The sequence below is a fragment of the Embiotoca jacksoni genome, unplaced genomic scaffold (genome assembly GCF_022577435.1).
Source record: "Embiotoca jacksoni isolate LCO1_2020_lvr unplaced genomic scaffold, fEmbJac1.0.p SCAF_4, whole genome shotgun sequence".
Taxonomy (NCBI): Eukaryota; Metazoa; Chordata; class Actinopteri; family Embiotocidae; genus Embiotoca; species Embiotoca jacksoni.
Genome location: NW_027185392.1, coordinates 20,541,848 through 20,556,641, shown reverse-complemented (window position 1 = coordinate 20,556,641; position 14,794 = coordinate 20,541,848). Strand labels below are relative to the sequence as shown.

Genomic DNA, 14,794 nt, shown 5'->3' with positions numbered 1-14,794 from the left:
GGATAGATTGAAACTCTCAAAAAAAAAAAATACTGTTTCCTACCACTAACATGGTAAACAATGGTGGAGGACATGAAATAAGTTTCTCTTGCTAACTATCAGCATGTTAGTGTTATCACTGAGAGCATGCAAGGGTAACTGTGCTTCGCAAAACAACCTCAAAGATCTACTGCAACCTGTTCCCATCCCCAGGGGTTGCTGCCGACTTGTTGCCTGCTGGTGTCAAAGATCCACTCAAGGTGCTGTAGATATAGACACCACCAAATAGTCATTGTTTTAGTTAAATGTGACCACATTTGAATATGTTTTGGCACCACAACTGCTCAGTTAGGGTTAAAAAAAAAAAAAAAGACCACAGTTTGAGTTTAAATAAATAATTTCACTAATGTAATGTTCCATTTGTCATGTTAGTTACTTTGCATATGTTATGTAAATCAAACACATTTCACTACACAAGTAGAACAGACTACTTACTTTTTATGTTATTTAACAGAAATACACGCTGACTTTAGTTTTTAGTGGACTTGAACAGTGGTTCAGGTGATCTGGTGGTCTTGTATTTGTTCCATTCAACCACCCCCAACGTCCTTCTCACATGGACTTTAGTACTGTTTGTACTCTGTCACGTGACCAACTTCTTCCAACTGGGTAGTCACTGTGCCGACACCAAAGGGCACCTTGTCACTCTGATGCAAACAGCTTTGACACAGCTGAGGTATTTAATGGCCTGGGAATGAGAACCTAGCTTCTAACATGGCTTAAGCTGTTTTCTTAAAGAACACTCACAGGTGTTGCAAAAAAACATGACGTAATAAAAGAAGCACTATCTCTGTATGTCAGCATAGTTTAGATGAGAGGTGATCTCGGTTACCTGTTTAGTAAACTGGTAAGTGTGATATTAAATCTAAATTTTGCAAAAGAAAGAAAAAGTAACTTTGCTAACCGTCCATTGGAGTGATGTTTTTGCACTGACTGTCTTGGTAGTGTTACAAAGTCAAATATTGCCTTTAAGGTATTTAAAGTATTTTCTGAGGATGATGATACAGGTTTTGTCCAACTTGGTATGTCATTTCCATCATAAAAGAAATGATCGAGAATGACGTGTTTTTAATGTAAAAGCTTACACTACCCATGCACATTGAGTTACCGTATGCTAAAATAATACAAACTACAGAAAGAAAGAAGGACTAAGCATATAACAGTCAACATTTCTTTACAAGAAATTCATAATATTATTACATCCTGTGATTTTGCATTTTCTCAGGGTCCCTTCATCCATTGTAGTCTTACTTTAGGCACTTTCCATTTGCTTTGTGACCTGACATCATTAGTGTTGTTTTTTTAGATGCAAAGCTTTAATTAAAGGCCCGCTATCAGGCACAATAATTTAACACAAAGAGAGGCTGGTTTGACAAAAGGAAGGAGAAAAATTAGGCTGTCTCTTCCTTTGGCTTACCGTCAAAATAAAACCAAAGGCATGACTATGATAAAAGCAGCGAGGAAGGGATGCGATGGCACACAAAAGGTGTCAGGTTGTGTTTTGGTGATGAAGCATATTCATTTGTGTTTCTAGTTGAAAGGCAGCAGAGATAAGCCGGCTTTAAACAATGCAGGCAGAAAGAGATGGACAGAAAGAAGGCGACAGGCCGTCAGATAAAAAGAAAAGCAGATAGAGTCAGAGATGGAGGGAGAGACAGGAGACTGACCCAGATGATAAGATAGAATGGATTAGTGCAGTCAGGATCATTACAGCATTATAAATAAAAAATGGTGTGCTGATCTAAGTTGCTGTGACTGGACTTTCCAGTAAACAACTAGCTTTCAAGTAGGTCTTGACTGACTTTGCTTTCATGTTTTTAGAGCACAGTAAATACCATGTCGGGCTAGAAGTCATGTTATATCAGATATGCTGTAAAAATGAGCTTCCAGGGAAAAAACAGCCCAACGGCAGTCACAAGCATTACACACATTTTTTTTTTTTTTTGTGGTCTCCGAAATCTTTCTATGTTACAGAAGTGTGCCAAAGACTTTGTTGGTGCATTCCCTTAAAACCTGATCATTTTTCCAAAAAGTAGATGGAGGATTGTGTCATGACACCATAAAGGTGTCTTCAAAGACAGAGAAGGGAGGTGATTCAGAAACAGGATGAAAGAAGAAGGATAATCTGTGTCAGTGTGAGCGTGACCTTATGATCAATGTCCAAACTGTTGTTTGATAAATAATTCAATTTTCTTGCCTCTTTTCCACATTGTACCATGAACTAATGCTCACATTCTCACACATGCTGTAGGCATTGCACATACATCAATAAAATGTGTCTGCTTCAAAGCTGAATACATAACCAATGATTCATGGATGACTTTCATAATCATACAGGTGGAAAGGGTTGGTCCAGCTGTGCCAAAGTTGTCAATTGCTTTTTTTTTTAATGTTTTACACACACATAAGGATGGCAACAATGAATGGGTCAAAAGCAGGCTGAAGGCCTATGGTGGAGGAATTGAATTGTCAATATCCATTTCATGGAGCAATTTGAAGAGAGGACTCGGAGCTGTTTGGTGTGCCACAACAGAAATGTGATGACTGGGAGGCTATCTTAGATGTGCAGACAAATAATGAAAAAGAAGAGGAGGAGGAGGAGGAGGAGGAGGAGAACAGGCTATTAGGCATGGGTCATTTTTTTCAGATGCATCCAAAGCTGGCTCCCGTTACTACTGGGTTGCTGATGTCATTGCTTCATTTCTGGCAACAGGTTATATTCTCTTCATGTGCCTGAGACAAACCAAAGGAGTACAGAAGGAAATTAATTTGGAGTTGAGAGAGGGAGAGTACTGAAGGAAGAAGGGTCTGTTTCTCAGTTGTTGTTACTATCAAACTGTCATTTATGTTTTGGCTAGATAATTTTTCCCTGGGAGGGAATCAAAACTTTGGAAACAAATTAAAAGAACGGGTGCTGTGGTGATGAGATACATAATATTTTACGCTGGATTAGAGCTTAATCCACGGTTAATCCCCTGAGAAAGGTAAATAGCTAAATGTCAGCTAGTATCCTGTTAAAACATGCAAATTACAACAGCCCTTCTCTGTTTTCCACTTAGCCCATCTCCCTGTTTTCACCCCTATATAACTGCCGCTATTAAATTTTTATTGTATCATTATGTACCTCAAAGTTGAAATAATAGAACTGCAGCTGCAAACTGACAAACCTTGTAAACAATGGCAAAAACACCAAGGAAAAGCAGCGTTGCTTTCATAGTCTTGCTGATTTACATTTTTATTGGTGCATCATATGCTAATGTCTGAATGGAAGAGCTGCAATTTCTGTTCATGTGAGGCAGTTCATAAACATGAATAATTACAGAGCATGAAAAGTCTGGTTTCATTTGAAAAGTCAAAATATATTGCTCTGGGCTTTATTAAGACTTGATGACATAATCGTAGCAGTTAATAGATTGATTACTGTGGTGCATTACTGTGGTGCATTACTATGACGGGATTGGTATTATGGGTATTAGATTCATACCTCTTTTTTTTCTTTACAGTGCTTTTAGAAACGAGACCTACACTTGATTAATTCAAAACCATCTGGGGAAATGTGAACCTGTATTACAATTTTCTGACTACTCTTAATCATTTTGTCATCACTATTAATGTTAATCCCCCACCCCTCTCCCTCCCTGTATCTCTGTCTGTGTTCTATAGGCATTCTACCTTTCTCTGAGAGGGAGTACCTCCTCATCTGTGTTGTCAAGACCTGCAGTTGTCAGGGGCCATGAATAGCTGCTGGGCTGATTGTCTCCAAAACCCTTTGACGTGGAACACCTAAAATGGGGACAGGACTTGCTGCCATGCTGCAAGCTCAGCTCTAATTACCGAGAAGAAACCCTTTGGTTCACCTGGCTCACTCACATTTGGCCTCCTTGCCCCCGACCCGCAAGCCCTTTCAGCTTTGAATCTAAACTGCAGCTGTCTACCTTCCTCCCTTCATCTCCTTTCTGTTCCTCCTTTTTCTACTGAGGTGACCTCGAACACTCCTAATCCAGACCATGGCCAGCCGTCTTCGCTTGTCCTCCCTGTCTCCCTCCCTCTTTCTCTCCCTCCTACTTCCTGCACTGTTGCTCCTCCGCCTGCCTGGCATGGTGAAAGGCGACTGTTGGCTGATAGAAGGGGATAAAGGTTACGTTTGGCTGGCTATCTGCAGTCAGAACCAGCCTCCATATGAGACCATCCCCCAGCACATCAACAGCACGGTCAGTATGCATGTATCTGTCAGTAGACCTTTTATACTACCACAGCACCCTCTTATATGCCTCCATGCATTCTGCGCTATGGTAGTGTCAGTTTTAAAACACATGCTATTAATTGATCATTAGTGATTGGGACTTTTGCAAAGCAGCAACTGATCCTCTGTTCACTCAATGAAATGCTTGTGGTAATGTGAAGTTTGCAAGTTTATCCCGGTTGTATTTCTAAGTATGACAAAAACAATTTTTTTATAACACTGTCTTCATGATGTAATTTACATATGGATATTGGATATTCTCAATCAAATAGTTATACGTTCATTGTTTGTGTCCAGTGTTCACAGAAATAGAAGCAAAATGATGTGGTTATGATGATAAAACAAATAACTGCTTAATAGGTTAAATTTGTGAGATAGAAACAGTTGTTTTTTGGGACCTGTCACTACCTAATTATGACTGACTGGTTCAGTCAATTATATTATGTTTATACATATGATATATGTATATATATTGTAGTGTCTCTGCTTAAGGAAGCTGCCAGACGGTACTCGGTTTTCTGGAACTTTATTTGGAACAATACACAGGCTACTGTGGGCAGTAGCCAATGCCAACATTACGGCTAATTCTTACAGTACCTCGACACAGCATGTCTTCGTCGCGCACACACTTGAACTACTCTCACAACAAGCAAGGAGAACAGGACCCATCCCCACCTTAGCTCCTGGCCAATCACAGGTGGCTGTCCCACCCTGCTCACCGTCATATGACAAATGACTGACAGGTCTCACAGCTTATCTAAATACAGCAACAACAAGCATGAACACTTTAACATTTTGAGAAGTTAACCTACCATGTCATCCAGGCCATTACAATATATATATATATATATATATAGATATATATAGATATGTAGTATTTTATTTAGTGTTACCAGCTGCAATTTCCAGTGTCAATGAACACAGGGAAACTTGATATGAAGATATTGTATCGAAGTTTAAATGCTCTTGATATGCAACGGCACCCCAGGCCTAGTATCAACATTTCCGTCTGGAAGGAGGAGTTGTACAGCTGCTTGCAAATATGATGTGAATAACTAAATGCAAATAGAGATTAGATGTATAAATTGGAAATGTCTCATTAGACCATTAGTTCTCTACCTGGCGGTCACTACCAGATAATTAAGAGGTGCAATATGCTCTTGGCAGCAATGTTTAGCCAACAGATTTGATCTTTCTCTCTGGCTACCAGAAGCTACAATGCGTTTACTAAAAGTCATCTGCTCTCTTGTCTCTCTTAGGTCCATGACTTGAGGCTGAATGAGAACAAATTGAAGGCAGTGCTCTTTATCTCCATGTACCGCTTCACAAACCTTACTGACCTCAATCTGACCAAGAACGAGATCAGCTACATCGAAGACGGGGCCTTTGTTGGACAGGCCAACCTACAGGTCTGCAACCAAGAACAAAACTTGTGTTCATGTTTTTTTTGTCTTTTTTTTCTAGACAAATGGTACACCAAATGATTGACAGTTAGCTTTGCTGTGTCATAGGTTATTCAATATTTCAAGTCCCTACTTTCTCTTTCTGTCTCAGGTTCTCCAGCTAGGCTACAACAAGCTCACCAACCTGACTGAGGGCATGTTGAGAGGTCTGGGTCGAATGCAGTGCCTCTTCTTGCAACACAATCTCATTGAGGTTATTTCCACCAATGCCTTCTGGGAGTGCCCCAACCTCAGCAGCCTGGACTTATCTTCAAATAAGTTGGCACGTCTTGACCCATCTACCTTCACTGTCCTCAGCAGGCTGATGGTGTGTGAACTAGCAGGAAACCCGTTCCACTGTGGCTGTGAGCTCTACAGCTTTCTCACCTGGCTGGAAGAGTTTAACAATGTCACCCACACCTATGACCGCCTCCAGTGTGAAACCCCTCCAGAAATGACTGGTTATCCACTCTTGAGTCCAGTGCCTGGACATGGTAGAAATGCTCGTTACATTCTTTTATCCGTGTGTCGTGATGGTGTGATAATTCCAGGGATGACTTCTCAGATGCCAGATCCAGATGGCTCAGGGATGGGTTTGGACAACCCAGACCAAGGACTGTACCACCAGCCAACCACATCGTCAACTGCTGACCCCAATTATAACCATCAGATTTCAATGAAGCTTCAAACAGTCTCCCTCTACGCCGCTTCGCTAATAGTGCAGATCCCACGACCATACAGTAAGATGTACATACTTTCCCAGTACAACCACACTTATGTTACGGACATCATGCCCCTTAAAAACAAGAAAGATATAGTAATTTTGGACAAGCTGAAACCACACACCAACTACACATTTTGTGTGGCTTCTGCAAGCAAGTCTCAGCGCTACAACCACACTTGTCTGTCTTTTACAACACGGGCTACGGGGCCAGAGGACACGAAAACCAATCCATCCACAACTACCCACTACATCATGACCATCCTAGGATGCCTGTTTGGAATGGTCATTGTGCTCGGATTTGTCTATTACTGTCTGAGGCGGAGACGCATCCAGGAAGAGAAGGAAAAAGCTATAAGTGTGAAGAAAACCATTCTGGAGATGAGGTAGGAGACAATTTCAAATGTTTGTTAATGAAAGTCTTATGGGCCAAATTGAAACCCTCTTTTCATGCACCCGGGATGTTTTACCACGCAAAAAATGACAGATACTACATGTATCCTTTTGGCATAATTGATTTCACTGAAACAATTTATGCTTTAGGCATCTGTTCATTGGTTGGTTTGCTGCATTGCTTTGTCTTGATGTTATTTTTTGGAAAAGCCTCATTTATCCTTAAACCATTTTTTTCCCAACCATAATCTTTATTGAGACTTCGGGCCATGCTATTTTTAATCATTTCTTTGAGCTTTAATTAAATCTACAAGGATTCTGTCATCCTATGGCATCATTGAGGGGACATATTAAAACCAGCTTTAAAAAAGAACATAATGAGGCAAAATATAATGGGACTAGATGCATTGTTTGAGCTAAAGTGAATCTGTCTCTCAGGTATGGCCCAGAGGCAGCTGCAGCAGTAGCCAATGACCCAGGCGCCATGCAGCGTCTCCAGGAGCAGGCTCACCACCAGCACCACCATTCAGGAGGAGCAGGAGGCAAGTTGCCCCAATCTACCTCCTCCAGCACAGGCATGCTCCATGGCTCAGCCAACACCAGCTCCTCCCGCCTCTCCACCTTGCCACAGGTGGAAAAAATGGCCACTGCCTTCTCTGAGGCAATGGGTGGCAAGGGCAACTACATGGATGTGAGGACGGCAGGAGTGGCAGGGGAAGCCAGGGAGGGAGTGGTGGCAGCTGGAGGGGAAGGGTTAGGAGGGGAAGTAGTTGTGGATATGCGAGGTGGGGCTGAGAATGGGACAGAGGCTGGGGATGATTCGGATGATGACGGCCGTGGCTCTGCTTCAGAGATCTCCACCATCGCCAAGGAGGTTGACAAAGTTAACCAGATTATCAACAACTGCATTGATGCTCTGAAGCTTGATGCCTCAGCAAATGTTGGGACCACAGCTGACTCTGTGTCCTTATCCCAGCCTCCTTGCATCGCATCCCTTCCCCGCAACCTCCTGCCCCTCTCTCCAGGTCACCCTGGAGATCAAATCATGGCCTCCTCTCCAAAGGTGCATCCAAAGTCTCACCCTCAGCCTCATCCTCAGCCACATCCTCAGCCACATCCTCAGCCACATCCTCAGTCACTTCCTCCGCCTCATCCACAGCTACATCAGCAGTCTCATCCACCTTCAATGGCTCCAGTGCCCCTAGTCATGCCTCTGTCTGAGCGGCCCGGCATCAGTGGTGGTGGGTTTCTCTCCCCACCTTACCGTGACCCACCCCCAGCCAATGCAGTGCGGCCCCTTCAAAGGCAGTTGAGTGCTGACACTGCTGTGGTGAAGAATCGCTGTGGTGCCCCAGCTGCAGGATCTGTCAAGAACACAAGAGTGTACAGTGTGGATATCCCTGAGCAGCGCAGTGATCCTCCCAAGTACCCAGCAGAAAAGGGCAGTCCTGTGGGTTGTGGTGGAGGGGGTGGAATTGGAGGAGGTGGTGGAGTAGGGGGCTGCAACGGGAATGGGATGGGAAACATAAATGGTGGAGGGGTGAGCTTGAATGGGGGCGGAATGGGGTGTAATAATGGGAGTGGAGGTGGAGGTGGGGTAGTCGGCCCAGGGCAGCAGCAGCACCACTTGGAAGTTCAGCCAGACTACCACAGCTCCGAGCATCGCCACTCCTTTCCTGCACTCTACTATGAGGGTGGCAACGAGTCACCTTCACCGTCCCAAAAGGCCTCGTTCCTCAAGCCACTGGGGCGCACCAAGAGGGATGCCACAGCCACCTACTCCCAGCTCTCACCCTCTCGTCACCACAACTACAACTCTGGCTACTCCTCCAGCCCAGAGTACTCGTCTGAGAGCACACTGCGAATCTGGGAGCGATTCCGACCTTACAAGAAAAGTCCCAGAGAGGAGGCATCGTATATAGCAGCAGGCCATGCCCTGCGTAAGAAGGTGCAGTTTGCCAAGGATGAGGACCTTCATGATATTTTGGACTACTGGAAGGGTGTTTCTGCCCAGCAGAAGCTGTGAGCTGAAGAAGCAAAGTCCAATGCAATGATGGAGATTGTGAAGAGAGTGCCAACAGCAGACTAATAAAGGGGATAGATGTTAATGTAGCAAGACAGATAATGACGTTTCCAGAGGTGTCTTGTGACGTGGATTATTCTGCCAGTGGAACCAGTTAAAGAGGTATTATCTCTGTATGATTTTTAAAAATGTATACTGACAATTCATTGACATTTTAAAAGGTTGTTTCCAAGGTTGGCTTTTTTCACCAAAATGCTGAGTGATAATTAACGAGAATCAAGCTATTCACCAGGCTGCCTCATACTGGGCACTTTGGTCCTCGCAGGCTTCACAGAACCGTTGACTCCCTATTAATGAGCAAAGCAAAGGTGGTGACAAGCAAGTGTCTTCTACCTCATTACTGGCACACTGTAGCTGAACTATCTCACCAGAAACAGCACCATTCATGATTTAAACCCCGTCCATCTTTGCTCTAATCCCATCAAACCACCATTCACAAAACAATCATTCTACGACACCGCAAGCACCTGCTCTCCTATAGAAGCATCATTTAGGGTGATAATGAGGGAGCAGGATGAGGAATTAGGTGCATTTGTTTTAGAATAGCCTGAATCCCCCTCTTTGGGGATGACATTAAGTGATACGTATCAGGCTAATTGTTCTTTCTGGCAATTAGCCAGCCTAAGAGTAGGTCGGGGAGGCTGTGTGTTGAGCATGCTTATTGATTTGAAATGCCTAACTACATATGTTCAGTGGGGTGTGGACATCCACTGTATATACAGTTTGTGCATGCTGGTGTGAGCGATTCATGTGGGTAGGAGAATAGGGTTGAGGCTGAGCTGTTCATTATTCTCAGGCTCCTCCAGGGTAGCAAAGTGGATTGCTAATATATAGATAACAATCCAGTTGGGAAGTTGTCTGTGTGTGTGCGTGTACACGAATGTGTGCTTTTGCCCAACCTGCCTGTCTATCTAGATAGCGCGAAGCAAACTCTTTCAAGACCTGTAGGCATTTTTGTCCAGTAGACCATTTTTATTTACAGGTATAGCATATTTCTTTTTGATAAGGGAAGGTATGAGTTGGAAAATTTACATTTCAATAGTGCGAGTCATGCAGAGATTACTTTAGGGTAGGTTATGCAGGTTGGCAGGACAGGTGTTAACTCCTATATTAAAGAACCTGGTAATCACATTTAGGAATAGTAGCAGCGCAAGAGTAGGTTAGAGGTTTGTTGTAGATGTGTCTCATTTTGAACATGCTAGTGTTGAGGAGATTAGATAGTGTTCAGGGTAATTTCAGCTGTAGATGTATCAGCTCAAGACGAGGCTGCATAGAGACTCGAAAAAAAAAAAGTAAAATGCTCCCTGCTCTACGAAGTGAGATAAAGTGAATGGTAAGTGGAGTGAGGGCCCCCGAGATATACTCTGCCTCAGACTGGATGAGTCTACACTCTGTATATACTGTATGTGGTAGCTGGTAGCTTGCTATGGACCAAAGTGCCCTTGGGAGGTATGATTTTGCAGGTTTCTATTTTTACTTGCTTTTCCAATGAGGCAATAGAGCATAATGAAAACAGCAGGACATAAATGCCTTGGTATAATTTGGTTTATCATTGTGTAGGATTAGGTTTTAAATATGTGGATGTTACAATAAAAAAAAAAAAAAAATTTCTTAAAAGAAGTAGGAGCAAGGCTTGGTGCTATTGTGGACCAAACAAGAGAGTTTGATGGCCAATTTTTTTTTTTTTCTTAATGCACAGAGCATTATGGCCGACAAAAATGACAGAAATACGAATAATTCTGACTGTGCAAATCTTCATTCAACACACAATTACTGCAGACACAAAGTTATCTTTATCAACATCCACACTGTCAAAATATTTATTTTAGCTGACCTTCTATTTTTCTGCCCACCCCTCCTATCCACACCACTGCCACCCTGACCTCTCCCTCTCTTCTGTGATACACCTCCATTGAAAAGGTCTAATTTTTGTTTTAAAATATCTAATTAATTAATTATCCCCCATGTTTTCCCCCCGCACACCAGCTCTGTCCAACTTAATGGGGTAAATTAATGACTAATTTGCAGAGGTTGATGTTTTACCATTGTCTGAGGTCAGAGGAGCGTGCTGATATTATTAACTCTGCCAAACTGGAAGCATGATTGAAATGAATGACAGCTACCTCCGTTTGCTGGTCTTTCTTTCTGTCCCCGCCTCTCTTATCAGATGTTTAACCATGTTCTTACTCACTGTTTCCTCTAACTCTGGCAGACAGGAATGTTCTTCACACAGATTTACACCTCAACCTGACTGTGCAGGCCAAGGTGAGCTGGGGATCTGACCTCCTGGGTATTTCTCCTTTGAGTCTGATTGGTCAGGAGTGGTCAGTCTGTCGGGCCTGGAAGTAATGTACTCCTATTTGATTTTCCTCTGGATTAACACTGACTTGAATTCACCCACTGTTTTATGGGGAAAATCAGAGCAAAGGGTGGCATTTAATCTTTGACCTTTAAAGATTTCTTTCTCCAGAATGGGCTCTACTCAGAAGGTCGGCTAGAGGAAGAAAAATCTGTTGTGAGTAACAGATGAAGATTATTGTTATGTGCAGTAAGAGCATGCCTTATTCAACTTTTTACTTGAACAGTACAGTGTGGGGTTTTCTGTAGGTAGAAAATAGTTCCCGCAAACTGTTCCGGTCTGTCACCCGTTGTAACCACAAGAAATGTTAAATTGTAATATTTCACTGCTATGAGCAAAACAAACAGAATTGCCTTCACTGCAGTGGTGTGGTGACAGAAATCATAAACATTTTTATGTTAGAACCTGGAGGGGGAAAAAAAGAAAACTATCCCAACAGCTGGAAACCTCCAGATGTAAATGATAAAATATGTTTTATCACTTGGGTGAACCAACAATTTAATTTTGCTGTCATGAAAAGCTGTCAGCTTTTATTCTCCCAATCTATCCACTGTTTTTGCTTTTGATATTACATTGCGTTTCAAATTAAGTAATGACGTTTCCTCTGACCTTTCTGTGTCATCTGTGGCAGCCATCCCAATAGACCCACTAGCGTTCACAATAGGATGTCAAAGGCACGTCATTACTTTGCTATTTGATCAATAGAACTTAATTTGGGCGAGTGAGACCACATAAAAAACACAGAGCAAATTCCCTTGGGCTCTCGGTTGGACAGCCTCTGTTTTTATAAAGGGCCCAGTATTCTATTTTGGCCTTTCGTTCAAATTACACTGGCAGCTCCCCTCCGTGTTCGGTCCAAGGCATCACCAATCAATTCGTTTTAGATTGGTACCACGGGCTATGCAGGGTAGGAGCTTTTTAAAAATAATGGCTTAATTTGGAAAAACAAGAGGGATCGAGCTGAGGTTACCTGCATATACCCTAAAGGCCTTTCTTTAGATGTAAGGATAAACATTAGCTTAGTTATTCATAAGCACACTGCGCCGTATTGCCATAATTTATACCTAAGACCATTACTCATTTCTGTTCAACAGTCCAGTGTTCTCCATGCTTTGATACGAATCTAAAAAAGTGTTATTTCATCGACTTGTTGTCCAAACAGACTTCATTCTGCTCTGCCTTTATAATAGTGATATAATACATTTCAGTTTTAACAGTCCGTCAATGGTGGCCAAGCCTTGCTCCTCTTCCTCAGTTGACATACTTCCTTAAAGTCCATAATATGTATTCTTCGATTGCAGTTATTTTTGTTGACAACAAGGTTTTTTATTTCCCTCCTTTACAATGAGGGGTGTCTGACTCCAGCCCCCAGGGACCAGAATCCACAAGTTGAGACTGACGGATGTACAGATATTGTACCTCGGGGACTGCCTGTGTGTCTCTTTTCCTGTCTGGCCAATTAGCTACAATGATGAATCAATGCGAAGGAATCGCTGCCAGACTTAGGCCTCCAGAAGAAAAGACAAGCAACGGGAACAATTGAGATAGCACCATGTGTCAGTCTCTGAGGAGTCGAGTCAAACCCTCTCTGTCCTCAGAGCTGTGAATCCCAGGAGTACGTTGGAACTGGTGATCCAGCATGGTGTCTGCACTGAACAAAATAAAAAAAAAACATCGACTGGGCGTTTTGCTCTCAGTGCCAAGAAATTTGAGTTAATGTCAAGATTGGAAGATTGGAGTCATTGTGATTAACAGGTACTTTGGGAGGAACAGCTCTGGTGAATAATTGAGATTTGTTTATTAATCTAAAAACTGGGAGGATCGTTTCTTTATGCCTCCAATAACATTCATGGGGGTTTTACACACTGTTCTGGACAATATTGTTGGCTGCCTCGGGGACTCATTGCTACACAAGTTTGGGGTCTCATTTCAGTTTTGTAAGTTTCTGAAGTTCAGGCTTATTGAAATCACAAATCAATAGCCATGGAAAATCCTGAAACAACCCTTCTGATTGCCTCCCTTTAGAGTTGTAGTTGCTTTCAATGTGAACCTCTGGCAAATAACTGTAGACTTACAATGGTTCCCTGGGAATGGCAGTGAGGTATCTTTGCTACTGTTTAATTAAACCTTGAATCCATACAATGAGGTCCAGAGTGGAAACACTGACTTTGTTTTGATGCAGTAACCATTAAAGCATTGAAGGGATAGAGGCTTGGTTCACACAAGCAGGAGTAAACCTACAAGCATTCCTCTTCCTATCCCCTCATGCCCCTTTCTTCTTTACCATTACCAAGTTAATGGACCACAAGAACCTATGCTGTGAAAATAACTTTTTGTCATTTCTCCTGGAGTGTAATGTCCATATAGAAAATGGGAGTCACGGGACAGAAGTTATGTGAAAAAGGGAATCCATCTAAACCACACTAGAATTTCATCTCTGACCTTGCCCCGGCACATTTATCTCTCCTTACAAAATTGTGCATTCTGCTAAACAGAATAATATATTTATGTTGTAAACATGTAAAATATAATACATTTTACATCAGATACATTTCAGAAGCTGCAGTTTGGTGCAATTTGAAGATGAGTATTTTTGTGCTAGAGTGTGACAAGGTGGGACGGTCCTGCTTTACACTGTAGGGCTACACAGGGCCAGGCTAAACTCATTGATCATTAACGATAACTCAATTTAGAACTTTATTTCACTTTCTGTTTTCAGCTATTCCATAGGTTATTTTTTTCTATTTTATTTATTCAGATACCTAATGACAGGACAGTTCTTCAACAGGTTAATCCAAATATGGTACATGACCACTCATGACAAAAGCACATCTTCAGTTTTCAGTGCTATGCTCATTTTACTACCCACAAAGAGTGTTAAGTTTGAGTTAAACAAACATGTATGCAGAGCTGCTGAGGTAGACTTTACATGGGCTTTCATGAATTTTGATAGTAAGAGCCAAATGTCCAGGAGTCTCGAGAAACTAGACTGAAAGACCTTCAACCTGTCATGGCCACAATCTGAATCTTAATCGCCCAGATCAGTTGGTCTAATGGAGGTTGCTGAAGGCGATATTCAGATATGGAGAAAGAACTGCTTGAAAATCTCCGATCAGATCACAAATTTTGTCTGGCTCAGTTCCCAGAGAACAGGGCAAGAAATTACAGAGAAGGTGGTTAAATATTATGATGCTAAGGACTTGTATTTTGAAACGAAAGCTAGAAACTGGCCAGAGTTGGTGTAAATGACCTCAGTTTGGTTCAGCATTGGTTCAGCTGGTTTAGCAGCCAGAGAGTTGATATCCGGCCTGTTTTTCTGGTATGGTCAGGAATTGATGAATAATCATTTCCTAATAGGATTCAGTTCTTTTTTTTTTTTGGTTTTTTTTTTTTTAAAGTTTGTAAACATGTCAAAATCTTTTCACAGCTGATGAAAATGAACCTACATTTTGGTAAAGGAAAGAAAGAAATAAGATGATTTATTATGTTTCTAAAAAAAATGTATATCCTTTGA

At 42.1% G+C, this 14,794-nt stretch overlaps 1 protein-coding gene across 1 annotated transcript in view; it reads left to right on the top strand.

Moving 5' to 3' along the window:
- Positions 1-13,425, top strand: part of LOC138208602 (protein phosphatase 1 regulatory subunit 29-like) — a 238,361-nt gene extending 224,936 nt beyond the window's left edge. The window contains exons 5-8 of the mRNA XM_069166606.1: positions 3,703-4,250; positions 5,542-5,691; positions 5,837-6,831; positions 7,277-13,425. Of these exons, the coding sequence (XP_069022707.1) occupies positions 4,047-4,250; positions 5,542-5,691; positions 5,837-6,831; positions 7,277-8,864 (2,937 nt within the window). The 5' untranslated portion in view covers positions 3,703-4,046 and the 3' untranslated portion in view covers positions 8,865-13,425. The remainder of the gene's footprint in view (positions 1-3,702; positions 4,251-5,541; positions 5,692-5,836; positions 6,832-7,276) is intronic.
- The last annotated feature ends 1,369 nt before the right edge of the window (positions 13,426-14,794 follow it).